Source organism: Lottia gigantea (assembly GCF_000327385.1).
Source record: "Lottia gigantea unplaced genomic scaffold LOTGIsca_59, whole genome shotgun sequence".
Lineage (NCBI taxonomy): Eukaryota > Metazoa > Mollusca > Gastropoda > Lottiidae > Lottia > Lottia gigantea.
Genome location: NW_008710013.1, coordinates 496,787 through 521,164, shown reverse-complemented (window position 1 = coordinate 521,164; position 24,378 = coordinate 496,787). Strand labels below are relative to the sequence as shown.

General features: G+C 32.9%; 7 protein-coding genes across 7 annotated transcripts in view; 4 read left to right on the top strand and 3 right to left on the bottom strand.

Annotated features, from left to right (window-relative positions):
- LOTGIDRAFT_127794 (hypothetical protein) overlaps window positions 1-1,411 on the top strand; it is a gene marked incomplete at both ends in the record, with an annotated part of 7,358 nt that extends 5,947 nt beyond the window's left edge. The window contains one exon of the mRNA XM_009063625.1: window positions 1,307-1,411. Coding sequence (XP_009061873.1) covers window positions 1,307-1,411 — 105 coding nt within the window. The remainder of the gene's footprint in view (window positions 1-1,306) is intronic.
- Window positions 1,412-7,295: 5,884 nt separating this feature from the next.
- LOTGIDRAFT_166550 (hypothetical protein) lies at window positions 7,296-8,033 on the bottom strand (the record flags this gene model as incomplete). The annotated part of the gene is made up of 1 exon (XM_009063624.1): window positions 7,296-8,033. The coding sequence occupies one exon, from the start codon at window positions 8,031-8,033 to the stop codon at window positions 7,296-7,298; it is 738 nt and encodes a 245-aa protein (XP_009061872.1).
- A 6,372-nt stretch (window positions 8,034-14,405) lies between these two features.
- On the top strand, window positions 14,406-15,912 carry LOTGIDRAFT_166549 (hypothetical protein; the record flags this gene model as incomplete). The annotated part of the gene is made up of 2 exons (XM_009063623.1): window positions 14,406-14,605; window positions 15,333-15,912. The coding sequence occupies 2 exons, from the start codon at window positions 14,406-14,408 to the stop codon at window positions 15,910-15,912; spliced, it is 780 nt and encodes a 259-aa protein (XP_009061871.1).
- A 487-nt stretch (window positions 15,913-16,399) lies between these two features.
- Window positions 16,400-18,274, top strand: LOTGIDRAFT_166548 (hypothetical protein; the record flags this gene model as incomplete). Its single annotated transcript, XM_009063622.1, has 1 exon — window positions 16,400-18,274. One exon carries the CDS (start codon window positions 16,400-16,402, stop codon window positions 18,272-18,274), a length of 1,875 nt encoding a protein of 624 aa, XP_009061870.1.
- A 136-nt stretch (window positions 18,275-18,410) lies between these two features.
- Window positions 18,411-19,640, top strand: LOTGIDRAFT_166547 (hypothetical protein; the record flags this gene model as incomplete). The annotated part of the gene is made up of 2 exons (XM_009063621.1): window positions 18,411-18,600; window positions 19,111-19,640. The coding sequence occupies 2 exons, from the start codon at window positions 18,411-18,413 to the stop codon at window positions 19,638-19,640; spliced, it is 720 nt and encodes a 239-aa protein (XP_009061869.1).
- Window positions 19,641-21,193: 1,553 nt separating this feature from the next.
- LOTGIDRAFT_127887 (hypothetical protein) lies at window positions 21,194-21,913 on the bottom strand (the record flags this gene model as incomplete). The annotated part of the gene is made up of 1 exon (XM_009063620.1): window positions 21,194-21,913. The coding sequence occupies one exon, from the start codon at window positions 21,911-21,913 to the stop codon at window positions 21,194-21,196; it is 720 nt and encodes a 239-aa protein (XP_009061868.1).
- An 11-nt stretch (window positions 21,914-21,924) lies between these two features.
- LOTGIDRAFT_166545 (hypothetical protein) lies at window positions 21,925-22,859 on the bottom strand (the record flags this gene model as incomplete). Its single annotated transcript, XM_009063619.1, has 2 exons — window positions 21,925-22,484; window positions 22,751-22,859. 2 exons carry the CDS (start codon window positions 22,857-22,859, stop codon window positions 21,925-21,927), a joined length of 669 nt encoding a protein of 222 aa, XP_009061867.1.
- Window positions 22,860-24,378: the final 1,519 nt, after the last annotated feature.

Below are 24,378 nucleotides of genomic sequence, written 5' to 3'. Positions count from 1 at the left end.
CCAAAAACCTAAGGGATGTGTCTACCAAGTTGAGTGCTCCTGTGGAAGNCTCGTATATAGGGGAAACAAAGAGACCCCTTGATGTTCGACTCAAAGACCATCAAGACAAGCCCGGCAATGAAGGAACATCTGCTGTGGCTGAACATCTTGCTATGGGAAGGAAAACAGGACATAAAGTCAACTTTGACAACACCAACATACTGACAATCAATAAGCACATAGATAAAACCAGAAGACTTCATGAAGCTATCCACATCAGAAGATATCAGCCTGACCTTAACAGAGATGAAGGTGTTCGTTTATCGCATGCATATGATAAACTTATCAACTTTTAATTATTCATATTCAAACAATTTCCAACTTTAAGCATAGTTAGTTATATGAACAATGTAATTTCTATTAATAAAAGACTCCAATACCAGCAATAGTTGTTTATTTAATCTTCAATTAATCTTTTTTAATTCATTTATCTTATTTCAATTATTTTACTTAATCAGCCTGTATGTTATTTTAAGAATTATATACCTCTTATTGTACCTGTTAAAATTTAATGTAATGTATCAATAAACCATTTATCTCTTGTGTGTTCTTAATAATAAGCATTAATGTATATATAGTTTGCCCATCACTTCTTCTCATTATGTGCCTGAGGACGACGGGGGAACACGTCGAAACGTTGCATAAAACTTTAACCAGTGATTGTTGTTCCATAAAGCTGTGTCTATATATAATTATATAACTTGGGAATTTGTGGTTTATTAATAGGCTACATTCAAAGTTTTTGAACAAATTACATTAGGAAGTTCTTAAAGATGAGAAAATTTGTCATTTTAGCTTAGACATATGGAAAGCGGGGTGGTTTGTAACTTAATGTTCTTAATTGCTATTTCTTAAATCTTATTTCTAAATTCTTATCTCGTGATTTCTGCTTTAAATTTAACGTTTGTCATTTAAAATTAACATATGTACGGGAAAATTAAATTTTCGATTAACACTGGTGTTCCATCTATTGATATAATAAAAAATTCTAGCTGAAAATATAAAATACAAGAAGAAGATAATTTTGGCAAGAATTTATTTATTAATAGATGGAAAACCTAGTGTTTATCAAAGAATGTTGATTTTCGCATACGAATGTCAATTTTCAATTACAAATGTTGAATTAAGCGTAGAATTAAGAAATAAGATTTCAGAATGAAGAATTAAGAAATATGAAAAACATTCAATAAAAAGCCATTCAGCCTTCCATTTAGACAGTGTGCAAATTGACGTTTGTTTCAAGCAAGCAATATTCTTTAAATTGCAGGGAGCATTTACTTTTCAAGGTCATATGATTGATATGCCGTTATTACTGCAGGCGAAAAATATCTTGCAACTAGTAAGGATCTTACAAAGATCAACCTATAAATAGACGTTATGAAAATATGTGTGCTGGACATCAACAAAGCTTTAAATATTGATAAAATATAATAAATATAATTTCCTTCAAATAAAAGCTGTAAATATCATTTTGTTTTTGTACAAAATACCCCACTTTTTATCGGGGTTATATTTGAAGTGTCTTTACCAATCTGATGAAATGTAAAACTTTTTTAGAGATCACAACACCGTGCCACTGTTTCATATGACCCTAATAACTTTAACAACTAACCCAACACGATAAATCTGGCCGAATTTTCTATTTGCACATCTGGCCCTCTCCGTTCCTCGAACGTGATATATGAATGAGATGCCGGCATGTTTAGAGCACTGACATAGTGAAAGAATTCTCAAGCGGTACCACGATCACAGACAGAGGTACATAACTCCGTCAGTTAAACCTACCCTTCGACTGTAATGTGTTAACACCTGAACACTCAGAGCACGATGTGTGGTGCGGTGCACGGTTCGGTTGCGGTCTGTGGTACGGAAACGCGGTGTGCCTGTTTTGTCGTTTTTAGAGGATCCGGCATGGTTTTCTCAAATTGCACAAGTGAAGTTTTTATAGAAGAAATGGAAACAAGGATAATTCTTTTTCTTTCATTTTCATACGCCCACATATAATCTATCATCTATAACAATGAGATCTTGATCAAGTTCGAATTTGACGATTTTCGATGAACAGAATTCGAATTAATGCCCTTGACTCAATAAAAACTAGTCAACATTTGCTCGTGAACTCAATGGACATTGCGTGTTGCTTTAAATCAACAATATTTTGGACTAATCAATAGATCTTTTGGTAGAATTTAACACAGATTGATGCCCGCCCTTGATATACTGAAAAGTGGGCGTATCTTGGTTGGCAACTACTTGTTCATCAAACAAATTATACCTACACCTAGAAAGTTTAAGCTTATAGACATGAAGTCTTCGTACTCCTCATGAAACTTTAATATGAATTCGATAACAATTATTTTTTATTTAGTAGTACCAGCCTCAAAAAAGTACTTTATAGTCTAAGAATGTCTTTGCGCTCATAATAAATATTTACAAGGATTTAATCGACCATAGAGGAATTCTGTTGTATGAGTATGACACCAGATAAATCCACTGAAGAATAAATTCCTTTGTCATAACGATATCGGCAAATTTCTCAACAACTTGCGTAGACATTAAGGTTATGATGATTTCAGTACCAGAAAAAAAGAAAATACACAGACAGCACTGGTGATGCCTGTATGAAAGGCCTAACCTCAGTTTACTTGTATGAAGGCAGCCTACCAGTTGGCCTACAGGACTATGTATGTGTTGTCGTTATCAAGATGAGATTGATATATTTTAAGGTATTGTAAAGAGGTTTTCTGAATTTTTTATGAGGAACTCGTGACATAATCAGTTCCAATTTTCAGTCAGATTTCTGTGGCACTTGCAATTCAACCAAAAGTAAGCATTTGTATGGCGTCACTATCGCAAAGCTGCTTTTGATATTTATAACACGGACCTTTGTGATAGTGACGTCATAAACGCATAGTAAGTGGAACTACTAATTTACTGAAAAAGGGCTATTCTTAATTTCAGTAAAATTTTGTCTGATCTAAAATTTCCCGTGAAAGGTTTTTCCTTTAAAAGACATTATTTAAGTAAACAAAATGGCACAATTTTTGCAACACTTTCGGTTCACTTCTGACCAAAATGTAACCATCCAGTTAACCCACTTCCGGTGTATGTGATTGAAGAGTATCCATCACTATGAAAACAAAAACCGAAAATTAAAAATAAATCTAGACTTTGTCCGCCATCCCGATTTTCAGATTATTCAGAGATAATGGCTTATCAGATTTGAATTTAAATGAGATAACATAACAATACTTAAAAAGTTTGGGAGTCAATTTTTGATTTTGATTTATTTGTATACAATTTTGGGTCGGGGTGAATTATCGGAGTATATCTCATTTTTCTTTTGATCGTAGAACTATACTAACTTACGTCTACTACCGTTTCTTTTTAATTCTGTTGCATTTCTACAAATGTCTACTGATTTTTTTTTATAACTAACATGTATCAATATAGTGTTCTTTAATCACTAATAATGTTATTACTAGAACTGTGAATGAGCGTGACACGAGACCTTACCCCGTTGTTTTTGGACCTTTTGAAACCTGTACGCTTAATCCCGATGATTTTAAGTCTTAGTGAACAAGAAATAAAAGTCTCGGGTATCTGGTTAATAAATCAAAAATATAAGTACGTTGACAAACACGATACAGGAACTAAATCACAGTCTGTCGTAACATCAAAAACAAAATCAACTTGCAAAAACCAAATTAACTTACCGCAGTTGACCCTACGAGAACGTGTAAATTTAGCAGGAAAATGTCTTTTATGCGATCATAGATAGTTCACAAATTTTATCCAATACGCCCATCTAGTGCTTATCTTGTTCCACCACGTTCCTTATACGTCGAAATCCGTTCTAATTAGTTCATAACTCGACAATCTCGTTCAAAGCCAGTTGAACTCGTTCTGAGTATACGTTCTCATCTCCTTCCTAGTCCGTTCAGAACGTTAGTACAATCACTTCCTGGCCTGATGGCTATAAAAACCCAGTACGTTTCTGCCAATTCTCATTCTCATTCGCCGCTTCAAGCTATGAAAACGAACTCCACAACAATAGTGACAAACCTGGTTCAAGGCATAAATAGTGTGTGCCCAAATGATGAACTAGTGGGAAAACGGGCCGTCTGATTGTACTGTAAACGTGGGGTGGGCACTTTTATCCCCCAAAAGCTCTAAATTTTAATATATATACTATCGCTTGACAAATCACCGTTATATACCGGAAGTAAAGAGTCTCGCCCAAGAATAAACAACGAAATTCTATATTCATTACCGGCGACATTTATCAACAAGCGATTTATTTTTATATACAAACGAGCAGAGTACATGGCGTGCCATTACATGTTTTGATTAATATGCACGTTTTAGAATTGAGTAACATTACATGACCTTATTTCTGCCCTGTCAAAACCCGTAAAAAATTAACAAACGACTAGCTAAGCGTTTTACTTTCATTTATCGGTTTATAGATGATGTCCTATCCTTAAATAGTTCCAAATTTAGTAAACAGCCGATGACGAAAAGTACACATCTTGAAAACATCTTAGAACAGAAACTAATTATAAAATTATACTTTAGCGATATTTAGGGGTAGAGATCACATTAAATAACGGATTTATTTTAAGTATAAAATTATATTACAATCGTCAATTTGCCTTTTATTTGCAGCAACATTAAGCATTCGTCAGCTTATGGAGTATATGTATCTCAATTGGTTCGATACTCTAGAGCATGTTTTTTATACGCTGATTTCTTAGCTAGATCGAAGCATTTACCTGACGATCTTAAATCTAAGGCAAATGAAAGAGCAGTATGAAATTGGCACTACATTTTAATTAACAATTACAAAGTACAACAATGTAATACAAAGTAATACACAAACATGATAAAATCAACATTATTATAAATATTAAAACTCTAGAAACAAAGCAATACATTAAAGCATTTAATCATACCCTACCCTCAGTCGTACAACTGGAAGGGTGGGAGGGTTTTCAAGAGGTTTTACAAACAAACTGCTTGTCAAAATGGAGGAAGCGTGAAGCGTGAGTTGCTCTGAAAACGAGACAGCGAACTTTGTGTTAAGGTGAAGGACACGTCATCTAAAAATAGATTTACTATAAGATGTAAATCTTTCATTTACCTGACGATCTTCAAGCTAAGGCAAATGAAAGAGCAGTATGAAATTAGCACTACATTTTAATTAACAATTTAAAAGTACAACAATGTAATACAAAGTAACACATAAACATAATAAAATCAACATACACGTGTATATTTCAAATATTAAAACTCCCAAACCCCAAAAAGTGGATTTTGTGACAGAAAGGTTTTTAGAAGTTGGGAAATTTAGATGTAAAAGTATTTAGGGCACCCAAGCGGCTAGGGTCAACGTAACTTTCAAAGCCGGAACTTGACCAGTAGCCTAAAGTTTGAATTTGCTTGTCCGAGAGACTAGATTGTTTGACCCAAGTAGCTGCAACGCGTCTACAAGAATGTCCACAATAAATCATTGGCGGCAAGCCTAGTTGAGATTGGCGTAGTGCCTTAAGAATGCTGTATAAGTTAAACAACTTTGATTATCGAGTATGAACAACGGGTCAGTTGGAAGAGCAGGGCGAGATAACAACAATAGTAAGGAAGCATGGGGATCCATGGTGTGTTCAATAAGCTTGGGAAGGAATACTTGATTTTGAGCGAAATTGCAACGTTTTGCCACTTTCAAAAGAATGACCAGACATCAATCAACTTGTGATACGTCCATACGCTGAATATTATAAAAGGCACATAGCCAAAATAGAACTCGTAAACACATCATTAAAATTTTGTTTTTAGAAGATCCCTTATTAAGGATGCATTTGGTTGTCGTATTATTCGTAGCAACTACAACAGTTTTATTTGCCCACAATGGAGCCCATCTTACCACTGACAGGACGACAGCTCTTTCACATTTATATGCTCCATTGCAAATATCGGTAAATCAAGGGCCCAGTTAACATAAAAGAAGTCACCGTGATAGTACTCTCCTCCGCCTGCACCGGAGGCATCAGTTTGCAGCGAGGTAATGGGATTGCACAGTCATATAATTCACCCACCAAGATATGTCCAAATGAAATTCTTCAGATAATCGTAATTTGTAGTTTCTTCCCATTAAGGAAGTAGTCATATCGATCATTCGTCGTAAGAACACCCTACCACCTTTAATCACATGACATTCCCAGTTGAGCTTTCCACAAAGTGATTGAAGTTGCTTTAAACTGGTGCGTTTACGCCCTTGAAAATTCAATAATACTGTCAAAAATTCCAACTGTTCGCACGTGGCATTGACAAAGTCAGTTCACGAGTGTCGATTGTAATGCCCAAACATGATAGGCGTTGGGCTGAGCCTTCAACTTTGTCCCAAGAAATGTTAAAGCCCAACACCCTTTTGAGTAATAACGTTAGTCCTCTGTCACACAATGCCAAGGTGTTTTCGATGACGAGGAAATCATTTAAGTACGCAATAAATTTCATAATAAAGCATACTGCAGCACTGAAAAATCTTTGGGCTTCGCGCATGCCCAAAGGGTAATTTGGCATCATACAGATAGATATACAGGCTCTTTGGTTCCGGTAAAAATCCATTTAAGTCCATAAAGAATATTCAGAAGGGTGACATCGTACTGAGCGATATGTACTTTTGAGGTCCACCTTGGCTAAATATCAGTTCGGAGTTATAATTTTAAGAGCATACTTTAGGCCGATCTATGAGCAGTTGGTGTCTGAGGGGAGCAGGTTTAATGAATTCCCAACCGGTTGGCACGCACATCGCCGTTTGGTTTCGGTATGGCCCCCAGCGAACTTATTATTGTAGGTTTTTCTACGGGCACATAATTACCGACAGACAGCTCAAAAAGTATATGTTTTTCGACTGTGGCACGATAAGTGAATGAAGACGTGTAATTATCCCTATCAACAGGTAAATGTGGGCCATACTGAGTAGTTAAGCGAAAACCGTCTTTTACTCCCGATAGTAAAAATTCCCTTTCGTTATAATCTGTTGGCAGGAGCCGTTCCCAAGCATGATAAACCAAACAGTTGTTATAACGGGGAATAACTCCTGAAGAGCACTGTTGATCTAAGCAGTCCGTTGTTGAAAATTTTGATGCACTTGTGTCTTCACATTAGGACCGTGACCATCAAGCGCTGAATGGTGATTAGATAAGCAGATAGCACATTCTTTTCTATAACACATTATTATTAAAGTTACGACAGATCTATCCACCCTCCGACGTGAAGGGTCCCTTCCTGCGCACACTAATCGGATAGGAATTGGAACTTGGTTTGCCGTATCCCACTGGTTTTGTATTGTTGTGTGCTAAATTCTGTTCTTGCAAAGCTAAAGCCGTTGGGTGATCTTTCTTGAGCTGAAATTCCCTTAAATCTTGCAAACAGGCACCCCATTCAAACTTCTCAACGGTCTGACGCTCGCGATACTCTTTATCGTAAAGGAGAACCGAGTACCAAACATATTTACCAGCAAGGCGAAATATATAAGCTGTATATTTTAGGTAAGGATTAGGGTTGAACTCGGGATCAAGCTTCATCAATTCTTGTAATATCCGCGTGTTTGCATATCCCAATTCCTCTACACTAACATTCTCAAGTGACCTTTTTTGGCCAATTCGAAATTCTAGGCCATCGCCAAAGGAATAGGTATTGACACCAACTGGATCTAGCCGAAGGAAGTTTATGATTTGTAGCAACTTGTCGGGTTTAGTGGTGTCTAGATCTACCAGAATACCTCCAATAGGATTCTGACATAGTGGTTCTGTAATTTGCTCACCTTGTTGTACTGCAGGAACAGGTGTTGTCCCTGGATTTGCCGTTGGATTCCATGTAGCGGGAGTAAGTTGGGAGAGTGCATTAATCCTGGTTCTATTTTCAGCAATTTGCTTACGTATCACAGCTTTTCGGCGTTCTGTTCCAATGTTCAATAGTTGATGTTGGTACATTAATTCTGTATCTTCACTTCGATCTTCGGTATTATGTTCACCAACGTGGGAGTTTACAAACACTAACGAGCAATTGTGGTCGGACGGACAGATATGGGTGACGCAAATACACCCCCCCCCCCCCCCCCACCTCCTCCCTCCATTTTACATGGACAAAATTATTTATAGAAATGTTTAACTCTTTAATCAAAATAGCCGAAAACAATGCTTCATGAAAATTTGGTTATACGCAGGAAATCAAGAATTTACGAAATCATACGTACATAAAAGCAATATATCAATTAAGGTCAATAATGCAATAATACAATTAGGTTTGCATACTTATAACTTTGGTTGTTTCCTAGACAAAAATTGAAATATTTTGTCAAGAATTTAACAGTGACAGTAAAATTAGAAGTGAAATATACCAAATACAAATATCTATAAAGATAGCTTGTCAGGCAAGGTAACACACGCCCACTACGCAGCTGTCAGAAATGATAACAAAATCTTTAGTGGCTTAATAATGAATTTTCAAATAATCTTGAAATCATCTATAAGTCATGGCAAAAACATGAAACAGTTCTTAAAAAAATAATCATCGAATTCAAATATGAGCAATGTCTCATCGCTGTACGCACAAGGCAATATCTCTGAAACGGTTCTTCCAATTATTACCAATTTCTAACTTGACCGAGATCTCATTAATATATACCCGCATATCTAGTTTCATCAAGATTGGATAAAAACTGTAGTCTCTATCGTACCTGCGACCCGAATTTGACAATTTTTTACTAAGTCAAGGGCAATAACTCCGAAACCCTTCATCCGATAGTTACCAATTATGAACTCGACTGAGATCTCATCAACGTATACAAACCTAGTTTCATCTGATAGGTTGGATAAAAACTGCAGTCTCTATCGTGCCTACAATCGCAAGGGGAATAACTCAGAAACCATTCATCCGATTATTACCAATTTCGAACCTGAATGAGATTTCATCTCAAATCTCATGCATACCAAGTTTCATCAAGTTCGGATAAAAACTGTAGACTCTATCGCGCCAACAAGTCGGACCGACGGACAGGGGCGACGCCAATATACGTCCATATATATATTTCCATGTGGGAGTATAAAAATCGAAATTACTTAATTTATCAAAAGATACAAATTCACGCGGGAGCTTATTTATCGGAAACAGCAACAGGTACAACAAAACGAATTCCATGACTTTGTCTTACTCGTTGCAAATTACGTACTGGATGTAAAACGAACATTTTTTGCGCAACATGAATCGACGTTAGCAACAAACAGAAAATGGCATATTTATCGACTTCATTGTATGTGTGAGAGAGGATAGACTGTCAAACATTTGTTCGATACCTTTTTTTGATAAAATTACTCGAAATATATTTTTTTTTGGTTGTATTTGGTTTGAATCTTATATAATGTAGCACGTCACCAAGAAGAAATAGAATTGCACAATCCAAATACTTGCACCACAACCTGTTTCGATGTTAGTACTTCCGGTGACATAGGGTTTTGTAAAAGCAAAAACAAAGATAGCGAAGGCTAATAACTGATATTAAAGGAGTATTCCGCGTTTTGTTAAAAGTTTTCATTAACAAAAACGTCGTAAATTATACCTGAAAATATTTCAAAAGTATGTTATTTATATCATGTTTGTCATGATAATTTGTGACCTTTGGATATAAATATTTAATTCGTGCAGTTCATGCGTATTACCAATTTTAATATTTCAATTTTTTTTCAAATTTCTTTTAACTTGGTAGGTATTTCAATAGACAATTTCTGAATTGCATGGATATATTGAAATTTGTGTAGTGCCATGCATGGCCTTAAACTTTTTGTCGTAACACTCCCTGCACCATTACTGTTAAGGGAACAGTTCTAGTTATTATTAGTATTATTATATACATTACTTTCTCATACATGTAACACCATACAAGATAGACCCTTTGACATAAATGTATAATAAACATACAATAAAAGAAAGAGCAATAATAATAAAGAACACGAAAATCTAACGGCATTACAATTATAAACAACGAAATACATTAATAACATAGACAAGATTTACTTCAAAAATAGCAAGTGTAAAAAGGATGCGTTTTTAATTGACCATTGATCTTATATCGAATTGGGGGAATAGTATTGCAAAGGAAAGAGGGCTGGACAAAACATGAACAGATAAGCAGCCAATCCAAATTAATCCAAAATAAAACATGAATTTATTCACCGAATTACAACAAATCTGTTCCCGGGATACATCCAAGCTCGCCTGGAATGTGTGTTAGTGTTACTCTATCTTCTAAACGAGCTCTTTTCTTCGGACTAAACGTATTTTCTGAAACATTTAATAAGCAACCAAACAACAAAACAAACAATTGATATCATTTGGTATTTACTGTTGAAGAAATCGGATATAATTGGGAAATTTGATCTTTGAAACAATATATCAATCAATCTGTTGCATGCGGGTCAATATATCCATATATTTTCAAATAGAATCATATAAAAATAAGAGAAACCGCTTTACAATCCGTTTAATGTGTATCGGGGATACTGATACTGACTAAAAGTTAGAAATCGATTGATCTAGTCATGTTAGTTCACGCCAGTGTAAGTTACTGTATATGTTATTTAGACCACATCATAATCTAAAATTGCTCTTACTGTAGACACATGTAGCACCGACAGTCACCACATCAAATATCAAAATCTGGTATCACGTTCCTCCTTCACTCCTGTAAGATGAAAAATTTATATGAGGTTATTTTGGAGCTATCCTTTATGTATTTACTGTTTCTTTTCTTTATCTAGAATTTTACTGTTTAACATAATGTCGATTAATGCACAGGCCTAGGATTACAGGGAGAGATTCGCCATTTTCAGTGACACATGGATTTCAAGGCCCAAATTTCGATGGTGATCTGTAAGTTATACTTACTAACCTAACCTAAAAATCCACCTTTTGAGACTGAAGGAAGATTGGTAAAAAAATGGTGAATACTGTCCCTTTAAACAAATACATTATTGAGAAATCGAAATAGGTGGTTTTATCTTTTTATTGTTCAAGCCTGAATTTGTGTGTTCAATATAGTCACTTCAGCTTAAACCATCTTCTTCACTGTCACTGAAAAGTGAATTACCAGAACTGTATACAGGACAATACGTCAGAGTCCAAAACGGAAACCATTCATGGACCCCTGCACGAGTTATCAACAAATTAGATGAACCACGATCTTATGAAGTATTACTTTCTAACGGTTCAAGATTGCGAAGAAATCGAAGATTCCTACGCGAAATCGACCCAGAAGTACTCCAATCGCTGCGATACAAAGCATCTTTATTAAAGAATCAGAAAAGTTCTAACGTCAAGAAGCGCGTTACATTTAGTGATACCTAAGAAACCTGAAACAGCTGAAAATAAAGATTCGCGGTCTACAGAAAACACCGAAAACTCAACTCCCAAAACCCCATCAGAACCACTTCCAAGAACTCGTAGTGGACGTATTGTCAAACCACCCACGAAGCTTGACTTATAAATAGTCCTATGTACATGTGTTAATATTAAGTATTTGTATTAAGTTATATTTTTTTTTTTTTTAAAAAGGGGGAAAGTGTGACATTGACTAGAAATATTGCTAAATTTAACATATATAAATATGTTCTATGATCAGCCAAGCTTTTCAATTTTACTGTTTGTTTGTAAAGAATATTTATGACTTTCTTAATAGTCTGAAGTTCATGTAGACACCGGCTTGGCAGGTCATCTCATCTTTATGTTAACTATGTATGATGTATGATAATAAACCAACTCTGTCATGAATACACATCAATAGTAGTCATTGTCCAAGCAGCTATCTTAACAACGTTGACTATAGTTTTCACCAGCCAACATCAATTTAAACGATGTCTTCTTTGCTTCAACCAATACCTTTATAACTTTCTCAATCCCAGTGAGTAGTATATGAGCTTATACATAGGTCGCATGGGGATTCCCCATTCCATTTCATTTCATGGGGAAAATGCGACCTATGTATAAGCTCCCAAAAAAGACCTAAACTCCCTACATTTCATAAATTCTTACAGCAAAACATCCTACATTTCATAAATTCTTACAGCAAAACATCCTACATTTAATAAAATTCTTACATTAAAAAAGACCTAATACACCTTCAATCAATTTCCTACATTCCATCAAAAAAGCATAATATCCTTATATAAAAATAACATCCCTGTTTCGCTTAACATCCGGTTTTTAATAGCCTCGTTTTAAATAATGTTATTTTTAAGGGAGATAACTCTTGTTTTGGAAAAAAAAAACAGACCACAATTTCTTCGTTAAATTAATTCATTTAAAAATAGGATGAGTTTAATTCTAAAACACGAACAACACAGATTCGAAGATTATTCGGGCGACGGTATCTTTTCTTCATTATTTTCTCTAGGTAAAACAATAATTCCAAAAGTAGCTAGCTTTATTTCAAAAAAACAAATCACTCATTTCAACCGGAGCGAAAGCCATCGGCTCAATCGCGGAAGCGGGAAAGAGTATAAGCGACACAGTGAAACAATCTAACGAGTTGAAAAAATTAGAGCTAAGAAGAGAACTTCGAAACAGGAGATTAGAAGAAAGGAAAGGAAAAGGTTTTAAAGTTATAGGATAAAAATGATTGTCGCTCACGCTCCAAAAACTTATTTCGGTTCAGGAGATATACAAAAATCATTGGGTTCTCTTCCTGGATTTCCATGGGCGAAATATCCCGGAGAAAAACATCTTCCGGGTCATAATTACATCGGTCCAGGTACTAGGTTAGATCTGCGATTAGACGAAAACGATAAACCCAAACCAGGGGAAGAACCAGTCAATAGAGTTGACGCCACTGCGCTTAAACATGATATTTTATACAGAAACAAAGACATAAACTTCAGACACGAAGCAGACAGACAAATGATAATTGAACTCGAAAATATTCCAAATCCAACTTTCAAAGAGAGAATGCACAGAGCATTAATCATAAAACTGTTAAAAGCAAAGATGAAATTAGGCATGGGATTGGCGATTGAAATTCACAAAGAATTTAGAAAACTAAAAACTTTTTAAAAGTAAAAGTGTTTGAAAAAGATGAAATATGGTCAGCCGATTTAATTCATATGCCAGTCGAAAGAGGATTTAAATATTGCTTAACAGTTATAGATTTGTATACGAGATATGTATGGGTTATTCCTTTGAAAAACAAAACGGGATTATCAGTCAAACACGCATTTGAAACGATTATGAAACAATCTAACCGACATCCAGAAAAACTGTGGGTAGATAAATGAAGCGAATTTTATAACAAAAATATGAAATCTCTGGGATTTGAAATTTACAGTACGCATAACGAAGGTAAAGCTGTAGTAATAGAAAGATTTAACAGGACTCTAAAAAATAAATTATTTAAAAAGTTCACGGACTTGAAATCTCAAAAATGGCTTAAAATATTACCAGAGGTTGTAGATGAATACAATAACAAAATTCATTCATCTATAGGTGTCACACCAACACAAGCCTCGAGTAATCCAAATATTATAAAGTCAATTAACGCGCAACATAACTACGAAAATGAAATAAAGAATTTAAATATCAAACCCAAATCTAAAGTCGGAGATCGAGTTCGTATTTTCAAATATAAAAGCAAATTCGAAAAAGTTTACGTTGGATACTGCACAAACGAAATATTCATCGTTGATAAAGTAAACACCACATCACCTCCGACATATGAATTAATCGATCAAGACAAAGAACAAATCATAGGTAAGTTTTATCAAAACGAACTTCAAAAAACCGACTTTTAAAAATGAATGAATTTCTCGATAAATATGGAAGCGATGCAACCACAAACTTTCAACTTATGAGATGGGCGAATGAGTTAAATATATGATCGTTTCATTATTGTATGAGAGATGAAATAAATGATCTGAAATATAAGAAAGGTAAATTTTACGCTATAACAAATATACATACTTCCGATCAAAAAGGAGTTCATCATTCTGCTTTGTACAAAGACTCTGACTTATATTTCTTCGATTCTTATGGATTAGAACCCACTGAAGAGATATTGCAATTGACTAATAAACCAATCAAATGTTCTTCCTTTCAAATTCAATTTCCGGGACAAAAGTTTTGTGGTCAGCTTTCTCTTTGAGTTTTATATCAGTTGAGTTTAGGAAAACAATTCGAAGAAATTGTAATAAATTTAACTCAATAAAAATAGCGAACAAGTTTGGATTAGGTTCTTTATCTTTAGAAACTAAAAACCTAACACTAAAGCGAAACCTTACTTCCTGGATCAAATCGGTGACACTCTTCAAGGTGATTTAGATATGAACAATTTTAGCATAACTAATTTAAAGTCTCCGGAAAACGATAATGACGCTGTTCACAAGAAATATTTACGGGAACAAATAAATTCAATTGAAGTAAATAAAAACCATTTAGAAAAAAAAATAAGTAATGTGAAAAGATTCTTCAAACGTCAACTAAATAATAAAAATTTTGTTAATGATACTAACCACAACAAGAGGTAAAAAGATTAATAAGTTTTATTCAAAAAGAATTGGTCAACGTAGCGAATAAAACTGAGTTACAAAATTTAATTTCATTAATATCTAAATTAGAGGATAAGATTGCAAAACAAAAATTAGACATTCAACAATTAATAGATAACATTCATGATGAAAATGAAGATACGTTTCAACAGGAATTAAATGCTCTGGAAACTAAACTTAACAGTGAATTACAAAAAGACCTAACAAATATTAAAAAACAAATACAAAACATAGATGATAGCGAAATCAAAACCTATAATCAACAACAAATACAAAACATAGATGATAGCGAAATCAAAACCTATATTCATCAACAAATACAAAATATTGATGATAGTGTTATTCAACAACAGATAACCACTATTAATAACCTAGTTTTAAAACAGGATAAAAATATAGTCGCATTAGAAAAAAAGTTTCTCAAGAAAGAATCATATTATTTCAATCTTCCATTTAGATATTTGGGTTTTAGTAGTGCTTCTATTACTAATAACATTGATAAATCAAAAGACTATGAATATAAAAGATATGGATTTACAGCAAATATTAGAGTATATTCTGTTCCAAAATATACTATTCATCCCAAAAATATTTTTGATTCAGATGAGGAATATTATCATCCAATAGTTTTTAATTTCCGAGGAAAACTTTAATTGAAATTAATTTTCCTGTTCGGGTAAAAGTTGATTCAATATTCTTCAGACAAAACTCACATTCATCTAATCAATTTAATGCTCGTAAAGTTCTTCAGTTTATCAGTGGTACAAAAAATGTAGAAACTAAAGAATTTGAAATTAACGACGAAAACAGCAAGGTTCACCACTTACATGAAATTAAAACGAGTGGAAAATATATAGATAGGTTTAGAATGTTAATCATACCAGATAAAGAAGAAGATGAATTTGCATTGAGTCATTTTGATATGTTATTGGAGACGGAAACTCTACCATCAATGAATATTACTAGAAATCCAGAACCACAAAAAAAAGGTATAAGCTTTTATCAGTTTTTACGAGCAACAGAATTTGAATACCAAAAACTATATTTTGTTATTAATGATGTATTTACCTCAATTGATATTCATAAAAGTCAACAAAGTCAAAAAATTTTAATAAGAGATAATGGATATGTTAATATATCAATCTCTATTAGAAAACCAAAATTATCAGTTCATCTGAATAAGATTAATGATTCCAAAGAACAAATATCGTTAGTATCTGTTCAAGTTATTATTGATGATAGTAAACACATAGTAGCTTTATCAGAAATTCACTTAAATTAATAACCTAAAAAATGGAACTCGAAAGTAGACAACAATATATGATAGAAAAACAAAACGAACTATAACAAAAACTAAAACAATTCAACAAATGTAGAAAAACATGGAGTAGAATTGATTCTGTTTTGAAAGCATTAAGTACAGTTCTAACAGTAGGGATAACGGTGGCAACAGCCGTAACCGGTGGATTAATGCTGCCAATAATTGTCCCAACTGTATTAGCCGCGTTTACTGCCGTTCAAACTTCATCTTGTGGATTGATTACTTTAGGTTTTACATCAAAACAGAAAGCTCATTATAAAAAGAAAACAGAAATTTTAAATACATATCTTAATAAATTATTCATTTTTTTCGAAAGATCGAGAGAAGACAAGAACATAACAGTTGAAGAATTAGAAAAATTCAATGAAATTTTAGATAAATTTGATGTAGAAATATCATCAATAAAAGTTAAAAATTCCTAATTAAAAATAGATACTTAAAAAAGAAAATGGATAAAATTGAAAGTTTAAACAAACCTCTATCTAAAACACTTTTTTCAAGGATATTCAAGGCAATACCTAATTTATTTTCGCGTAAATTTTACGAAGAAGATGAAGAAAAATTTAAATATCTAGTTGATAGGACAGCCGAAATTTGTAAAGAAGAGGAGAATGAAATTAAAATATCAACCACAAATATGCTTTTTTCAGAATTAATCAAGAGAATAAGTATTCTGTTTAAGGATTTTAAAATTAAAGGTCAAATTGAAATAAATGGTCAAATATATGAAGTGGGGAAATATAGACAAGACATGAGATTATCTGAATTCAATGCTCAAACTTTCCAGTTTATTTATTCAAAGATGCATGATAAATCTGACGCATCTGATTGGTATTTTACAGGAGAGATTATTTTCCGCCAAAATAATTTTAGAATAGTAAAAAGATCTAAAACTGGCAGAGGTGGTAATTTACTTAAAAAGATAAATGAATACAAAGGCGAAAATTGTTTCATACCAAGCGATGGTTATTGTTTTATAAAGTGTGTAAATCACTTCATGAATAAAGACTTAACAAAAGAATTTCAAGATTTCGTCAATAGTTTTCAAAATTCAAACAGAAAAGGAGTTATGACATCTGCTAGAATCTCTGAATTCAATAAGAAATTTAATACTTATTTTCAAATTTATATGTCCAAACATAGACATTTTCAACCAAAGAAAGTATCCGAAGAATTAGATTGGGTATTTTATTTACACAAAGAACATTTCTGTTTGATAAGAAGAAATAACAAAACCTTAATCATTAAAGAAATAGAAAATAATTACGATGAAAATGTATGGAGAACCTGTGGGGATGATGATGCACTAACATGTTTTGCTCAGTTAAAACTAAACGTGATTTCACCTCATGATGATACTTTATACGCGTGGGATTGCGAAACCCATAGCGAAAATAAAGCCATTCCTTATTGTTGTACTTTATTCAAATTGGAAAAACTAAGGAAAAAACTAGAACTAATTAAAAGACTATTCCCAGATTTAAAGCCAACTAATCCCATTCTAGAAGAATTTTACAACAAACTCATGACTCATATAGTAGAAATATTTGTAGGAACAGATTGTTTCGATCAGATGATACGTCGTTTAAGTACAGTAGATGAAAAAAGATTAACCTTAATTTCCCATAACGGGAGTGGTTTTGACAACTGGATTGCACTTCAAAGCATTAATAAACTAACACAATGTCCACTAGTAACAGATAATAAAATTCTATCTCTTCCTTTATCTAATCCATATACAGAAGAAAGATTGCAGAAAAAATGGAAAAGAGAGAGAAAAGAGAAAGGAGAGATAAAAATATCTGATAAAAATAAATATTTACAAAATATATGTCTCACTTGTTCCTATCAACATGAAAAATCTAGTTTGGCGGCATGGGGAAATTCGTCTAATCTACCGATGAATTCGAGAAAGATTGCCGATATCAATATTGCAAAATACACCAAAGATAATTGGGAATCTTTAAGACACGAATGGAAACCTTACGCTGAAAGAGATACGTTATGTCTCGGAGCTTGTTTGATAAAATACAATCAAGCAATGAAAGAAACTGTCTTCCAAAACTGTCTTCCTTTATCTTTAAAGGGTTGGTATTATTTATATAATTACGATAAAGAAATGGATGAAGAAGAATGGTACGAAAGTACTAGAATGGTTCCGAAACACACCGAAAAAGAAAACGTAGAAAAGGTTTACTCACATACTCATCCTTTTATAAGATTTTTTATCAGACAAAGTATTAAAGGAGGAAGAGTTTCTGCTAACAGAAAATTATTTGAAACGAACAAAATGGATGAAATTTGTGCTATTTGTGAAAAGTGACACTGAAGGAATAATAGATTTATTTAAAGAATACAGCGCTAGCACGAAAGATAAAACGGAAGTTCATTCGAGACTTAAAAAAATAAAATGTACTAAACTGATGGCATTTGACGCTAATGGCTTGTACGCTTCCGCTATGACAGAAGGTGAATATCCAAAAGCAATAGCGTTTCTACCAGAAGAAAATAAAGAATTTGTTAAGCTCTTTAATGAACAGAAATTCAGACCTAGAACTGCTATTTTAAAAGTCTGGTTTGAATATCCCAAAAACATGTTCTTCCAACCGATACCAGCTAAAGATAAAATCACTTTCACGAATAGAATAGGTAAAAAGGAAACTGGCACTAAAATCAGATTCAGAAATGGTTTCTGTTCAGATGTTTTAACATCGGTCGATATTCAAGAAATAGTGAAAGCCGGTGGACGAATTATTAAAATATTAGATAGTATAGTTTACAAAGAAAATTTTAAAACTCCACCCTATAGAGATTATATTATAATTTTGAAGGAATAAAGGAATAAATACAAAAAGGAAGGAGATTTGGTTGCCAGTAACTGTATGAAGTTATTAGGTAATTCCTTATATGGTAAATCTATTCAGAGGGATAGAAATACCTCATTGCATTTATGGAATGAAGAAACCTTCCGCCTTAATTACGACAAAAACGTCAAGAAGTATGACAAACTAAATGAGATTCAATAGATTGTTGAGATAAATGAAGAAGAAAAAGAATTTGTTCCTCCAAAGGATTTTACGAGATTAACACCCACTCATTTAGGTACATTTATATTATCTCACAGTAAAAAAATAATGAATAATTTTATTCACGTTATAGATGGTTTTTATAAACCAGAAATATACTATACGGATACCGATAGTTTATACATTTCGTCTAGCAATTGGAATAAATTAAATGAAGCTGGGTTGGTGTCCGAAAATGAATATTGCAAAGGAAAGAATGATTATGGTGATGGTGGAATCATATTTGGTTTATATTTAGCGCCAAAAGTTAAATACAATATCATTCTAACTTCCGACGGTATTCTAAAAGAAAAGAAAACGTTTAAGGGTTATTCTAACTATAAGATTAAGGTAGAGGATTATATTCAATTAGCTAGTGGACATGACGTAACGAATGAGTTTGATAAACCATGGGGGAAGAGTTTTACTGATGGAATAGTTATTCCTAATGAAAAACAAACTAAAAAATTTAGAAGTTATCTGAATCTCATAAAGAGAAAAGCACCGGACGATGAAGGAATCATGTATCCTTACAGTGATAAAGAGGAGATGTGCTTGGATGAAAACTACGAATTTGATGATTTCGATTACCTTACTATTCAAGAAGAGAATGAAGAGTGTTAATTTTTTTATTTTAAATGAAGTTGAATAACAATTTCCTCGTTACCAAAATCTATAAACCTATTTTTACCATCTTTGATTTCCAGATTTATATCTTTAATCATAAAGGAATTAAGTGGTAAATACGTCGTTTGAAATGGTTTCTCTATAATTCTATATCCTATCGGTACAGTGAATGTTGGAAGACTGTAAATAATTGTATTTAATGAAAAATCCACCGTTTATCAAATTGCAATGTATATTTATGATATCGATATCATTCTCGATATTAGCTTTGTGTGGTGCTAAAGTGGATTGGGTGTATACTCGTTTTATCAAATCCTAGTAACGTATTCAATGAATTTTCTACGTTGAAATCAACTTGACTATTATTTCTTAATATCAATTTTATTTTGTTCAGATTCAAATTACCTTCGAATTCAATATTGTTTTTACCATTGACACTTCCTCCATATTCAGATAGGTATTCGTTAATGGCTATGTATTCATAGCTTCCTGGTAGTAAACGTATGGTTTTGAACGTAACTCCGTTATCTGTTGATATTTTTATTTGATTATTTTTTTCGTTGATATTTCTAATGGAATTGTAAACAGAAAAATACTTTAATCCCAATTCATATTCTTGATTGCGATCGAGTTCGTACTCATAATTTAGAGACAATTTAATGTCTGATTTATTTGAGGTGAGGACGAATAGTTGTTCTTTATTTGACATTTTTAATCACACTTTTATAATCATTTCTATCTATGATACCTTTTTCTAGGAGTCTTTTTAGTATACAATTTACTTCATTATATTGTCTGTGCGATCGATGTCCTTCCTTCATTGCCGCTAGTATTACTCGTAATCTATTAAGCAATTCTTCATTATTATCGGATAAAAACGTTATACCTTCTCCAGATGCCACCATATCATCGAATTCGTCTATTTCTTGTGTGATTGGTGGATACTCTTCTGCATAATCACCTAGACCGTCTTCATCACGTTCAATTACTCTTATATATAGTTTAACTTCTTTCGATCGTCTTGTTTCGGGTCCTGACTTTCTTATTGCATCTAGAAAGTTTGAGTATGCTACTAAATCCTTATAATCGGCAATACCAACATCTTCACCATTCATTAAATCTATTAATCCTCTCGTTAATGTGTATATGTAATCTTTTGTATCGATTTTAAATAAAGGGGAATTTGGACTAAATATTATTCTATAAACCTTGATTATCAACGATTGGTGAAATGATCTTTGGTAAATCTGGGTTAGGGTTTAAAAAAAGACGATTTATATCATCTAATGTCCTAATTATAATACCATCATATTCAATTGCTTTGGGGTGTTCTATATGAGGTTCTATAGGAGGTTTATATTCTAATTTCCTTTCAATATCCTCTTGAGATTTTGATATGGGTTGAAATAGAGTTTGTAGATTTTGTGTTAATCCGAGTTGTTGTAATCTATTATTTTCAACTTGGGTCTTTATTTCATTCTTAGCTTTGATATATTCTTTATTTCTTTTTAAAATATTATTCCAATTATCCATTTTTAAAAAAATAAAATTTAACAAATGTCTGTCATAACTCTTTCACCTGCAGGTTTTCTAGTATTAACGAATATATATCCATGTTCATCTGGGTTTTTCCATTGAGCTTTACAAACCTTTTTAAATGCATCTCCGTCCATTCCGTGATTTATCGACTGAATGATTTGAGATAAATCTTTATCGTTTAATTCAAATAATAAAAAACAATTTGCATTTTTTCTAATAAACATAGAATCCATCCCATAAAAAAATTGAGATTGGTATATGCAGTGACAGTTGTGATGTCTTCCTTTCGTGAAGAATTCTTGTTGAACAGCTTGATTTCTTTGCGCTACGCAGTCGTCAAACAATATTAAGTTCTTTCGTTTGCTATCAATATTAGACAAGTCTAGATCATTAACATTTTTCGTAAGAAAAACTTTTATATCCGTTGGTTTCTTTCCTTCGATGTAGTTATCTAAGATATCCTTTATTTCCACTTCTTCTTCGTTTTCTTCGTAATATTGAAATAGGTCTTGAACATCTTTCTTTGGTAGATATTCTAAAGCTTTGAGAAATTGATAATACGATTGCTCTGGTGCTGTTGTGTAGATATACAAAGAATCGTAATCTAAAAGGTTTGGTGTTGTCAACATGTTAAAAGTGAGATGAGTTTTCCCAGAACCGGAACTACCGCATATACACATGAGCAATGGGTTATTAGGAATTATTTCTGAATGATTAAATTTTTTGCCCATTTTTTATTTTTTTAATTTGTTCCAAAAATCACTCCTTCTCCTTTATACTTTGAAAGAAATATTCCTTCTCCAGTGTGTATATTTTTACAAAATATTCCATTACCCTTATGTTTGACTTTGACTTCTCCCGTGTCAATACTATCTACTAATTTATTTAATCCTTGTTTAACAGTTTTCTTGGTTTCTTCCCCAAATCTTTTTCCAAATTCTTTTATTGTGCCTATCATTTCTCCCACTCCTGTACCTCGTGCCTCCTTTTCAATTGCTAAATTATGTCTGCGTTCTTCAGCGGCTTTAGCATCAGCTGCTTTCTTTGCGTTGGCAGCTTTGACTGCGGCAGATATTCCTCCCGCCGCTGCAATACCACCAAATATTAAAGGTAGAAGGAAAGGTAAAAATCCACCTTCTTTTGCGTTCGCCTCAATTCTTTCTAAATCTATATCGTCTCTGACTTTACAATATTTGTATTTATCAATAAGTTTTTTAGTTATGCTGATTTTTTTACCGTTGAAAGTTATTACAGCTGGTGAAGCTGTTTCAATAGCTTCTATTATTTTCATAACTAAAGTTTCTGGTTTTATTTTTAAGGGTGTATTTTTTACTCAATTCTTATCATTCTTCTATCTGCTATTTTAATTAAATGTTTTGCTTCTTCCAATAATAAACAATAACCTGTTACATCTCCTTGTGTTTTTTCGATATGAATTTTATATTCACTCCTGTTTTGAAAAGATCTTCTTGGTGAGCTGATAGATCAAAACAGAAGATTGGATGATTAAGTGCAAAATCTTACTGGTTCTTTTAAAACACTTCCATCACCAACATCGGGTATCCAACCTGAGACTGAATCGAAATCTTTAGGATATAAAACTGTTTTCAACATTGTGTCGAATTCCCCAGGGTGTTTGATTGTTTCTATCGGATTTGAACCAGCTTCCAAAACCATCTCGCTAAATAAAGATGGAAATAAATTGTTTTCTAACGTTGTATTAGTTTGAGGAACTTGATTCTGAGTTCCATCTTTAATTTTGAAATGGCATCTGAAATAAGCATCTGAAAGAAGCAACCAATTCGATAATGAATTTATTTCGAGGGTAATTCTACAACCATCATTCAAATGGGATGTAGAACCAACATTCGGTGAGATGATAATATAATCCTCTTTTTTCTTGTTAAAACGAATAACGAATCGGATCGTATAATTTAAAGATTGGATCTAGTATTTTATTTGTCATTTTTAGGGTTTAAAATTTGAGTAAAAATTGTTTTTTCCAAAACAATAGTTATCTCCCTTCTACATTATTTTATATAAGGGTATTTTTAATATGATTTTTTTGATGGAATGTAGGAAATTGATTCAAGGTGTTTTAGGTCTTTTTTAATGTAAGAATTTTATGAAATGTAGGGTGTTTTGCTGTAAAATTTTATGAAATGTAGGATGTTTTGATGTAAGAATATAAGTTTTTGGAGCGTGAGCGACAATCATTTTTATCCTATAACTTTAAAACCTTTTCCTTTCCTTTCTTCTAATCTCCTGTTTCGAAGTTCTCTTATTAGCTCTAATTCTTTCAACTCGTTAGATTGTTTCACTGTGTCGCTTATACTCTTTCCCGCTTCCGCGATTGAGCCGATGGCTTTCGCTCCGGTTGAAATGAGTGATTTGTTTTTTGAAATAAAGCTAGCTACTTTTGGAATTATTGTTTTACCTAGAGAAAATAATGAAGAAAAGATACCGTCGCCCGAATAATCTTCGAATCTGTGTTGTTCGTGTTTTAGAATTAAACTCATCCTATTTTTAAATGAGTTAATTTAACGAAGAAATTGTGGTCTGGTTTTTTTTCTCCAAAACAAGAGTTATCTCCCTTAAAAATAATATTATTTAAAACGAGGCTATTAAAAACCGGATGTTAAGCGAAACAAGGATATAATTTTTATATAAGGGTATTTTTAATATGCTTTTTTGATGGAATGTAGGAAATTGATTGAAGGTGTTTTAGGTCTTTTTTAATGTAAGAATTTTATTAAATGTAGGATGTTTTGCTGTAAGAATTTATGAAATGTAGGGAGTTTAGGTCTTTTTTGGGAGCTTATACATAGGTCGCATTTTCCCCATGAAATGAAATGGAATGGGGAATCCCCATGCGACCTATGTATAAGCTCATATACTACTCCAGTGTATGTATAAACACTGTAACAGACTAGTCAGTGAGAGAACAGAGAGAGAAGCACTGAAGCGATAATATAGGATCAACAGCAATTCTAGAAATAAACCAATTCAAATTTTATCAAGAGTTTTCCTAAGAAATCACATCCACGGCAGACATAAAATTCAAGATATATGGAATCCTACACTATATAGAGTCATTGAGAAGAAAGACTTCAACGAATATGTTGTAGAACCACTTGAAGGAGGACCACCTAAAACAGTCCACAGGAAAGAGATGTTAAGACTCAAAATCTTTAGC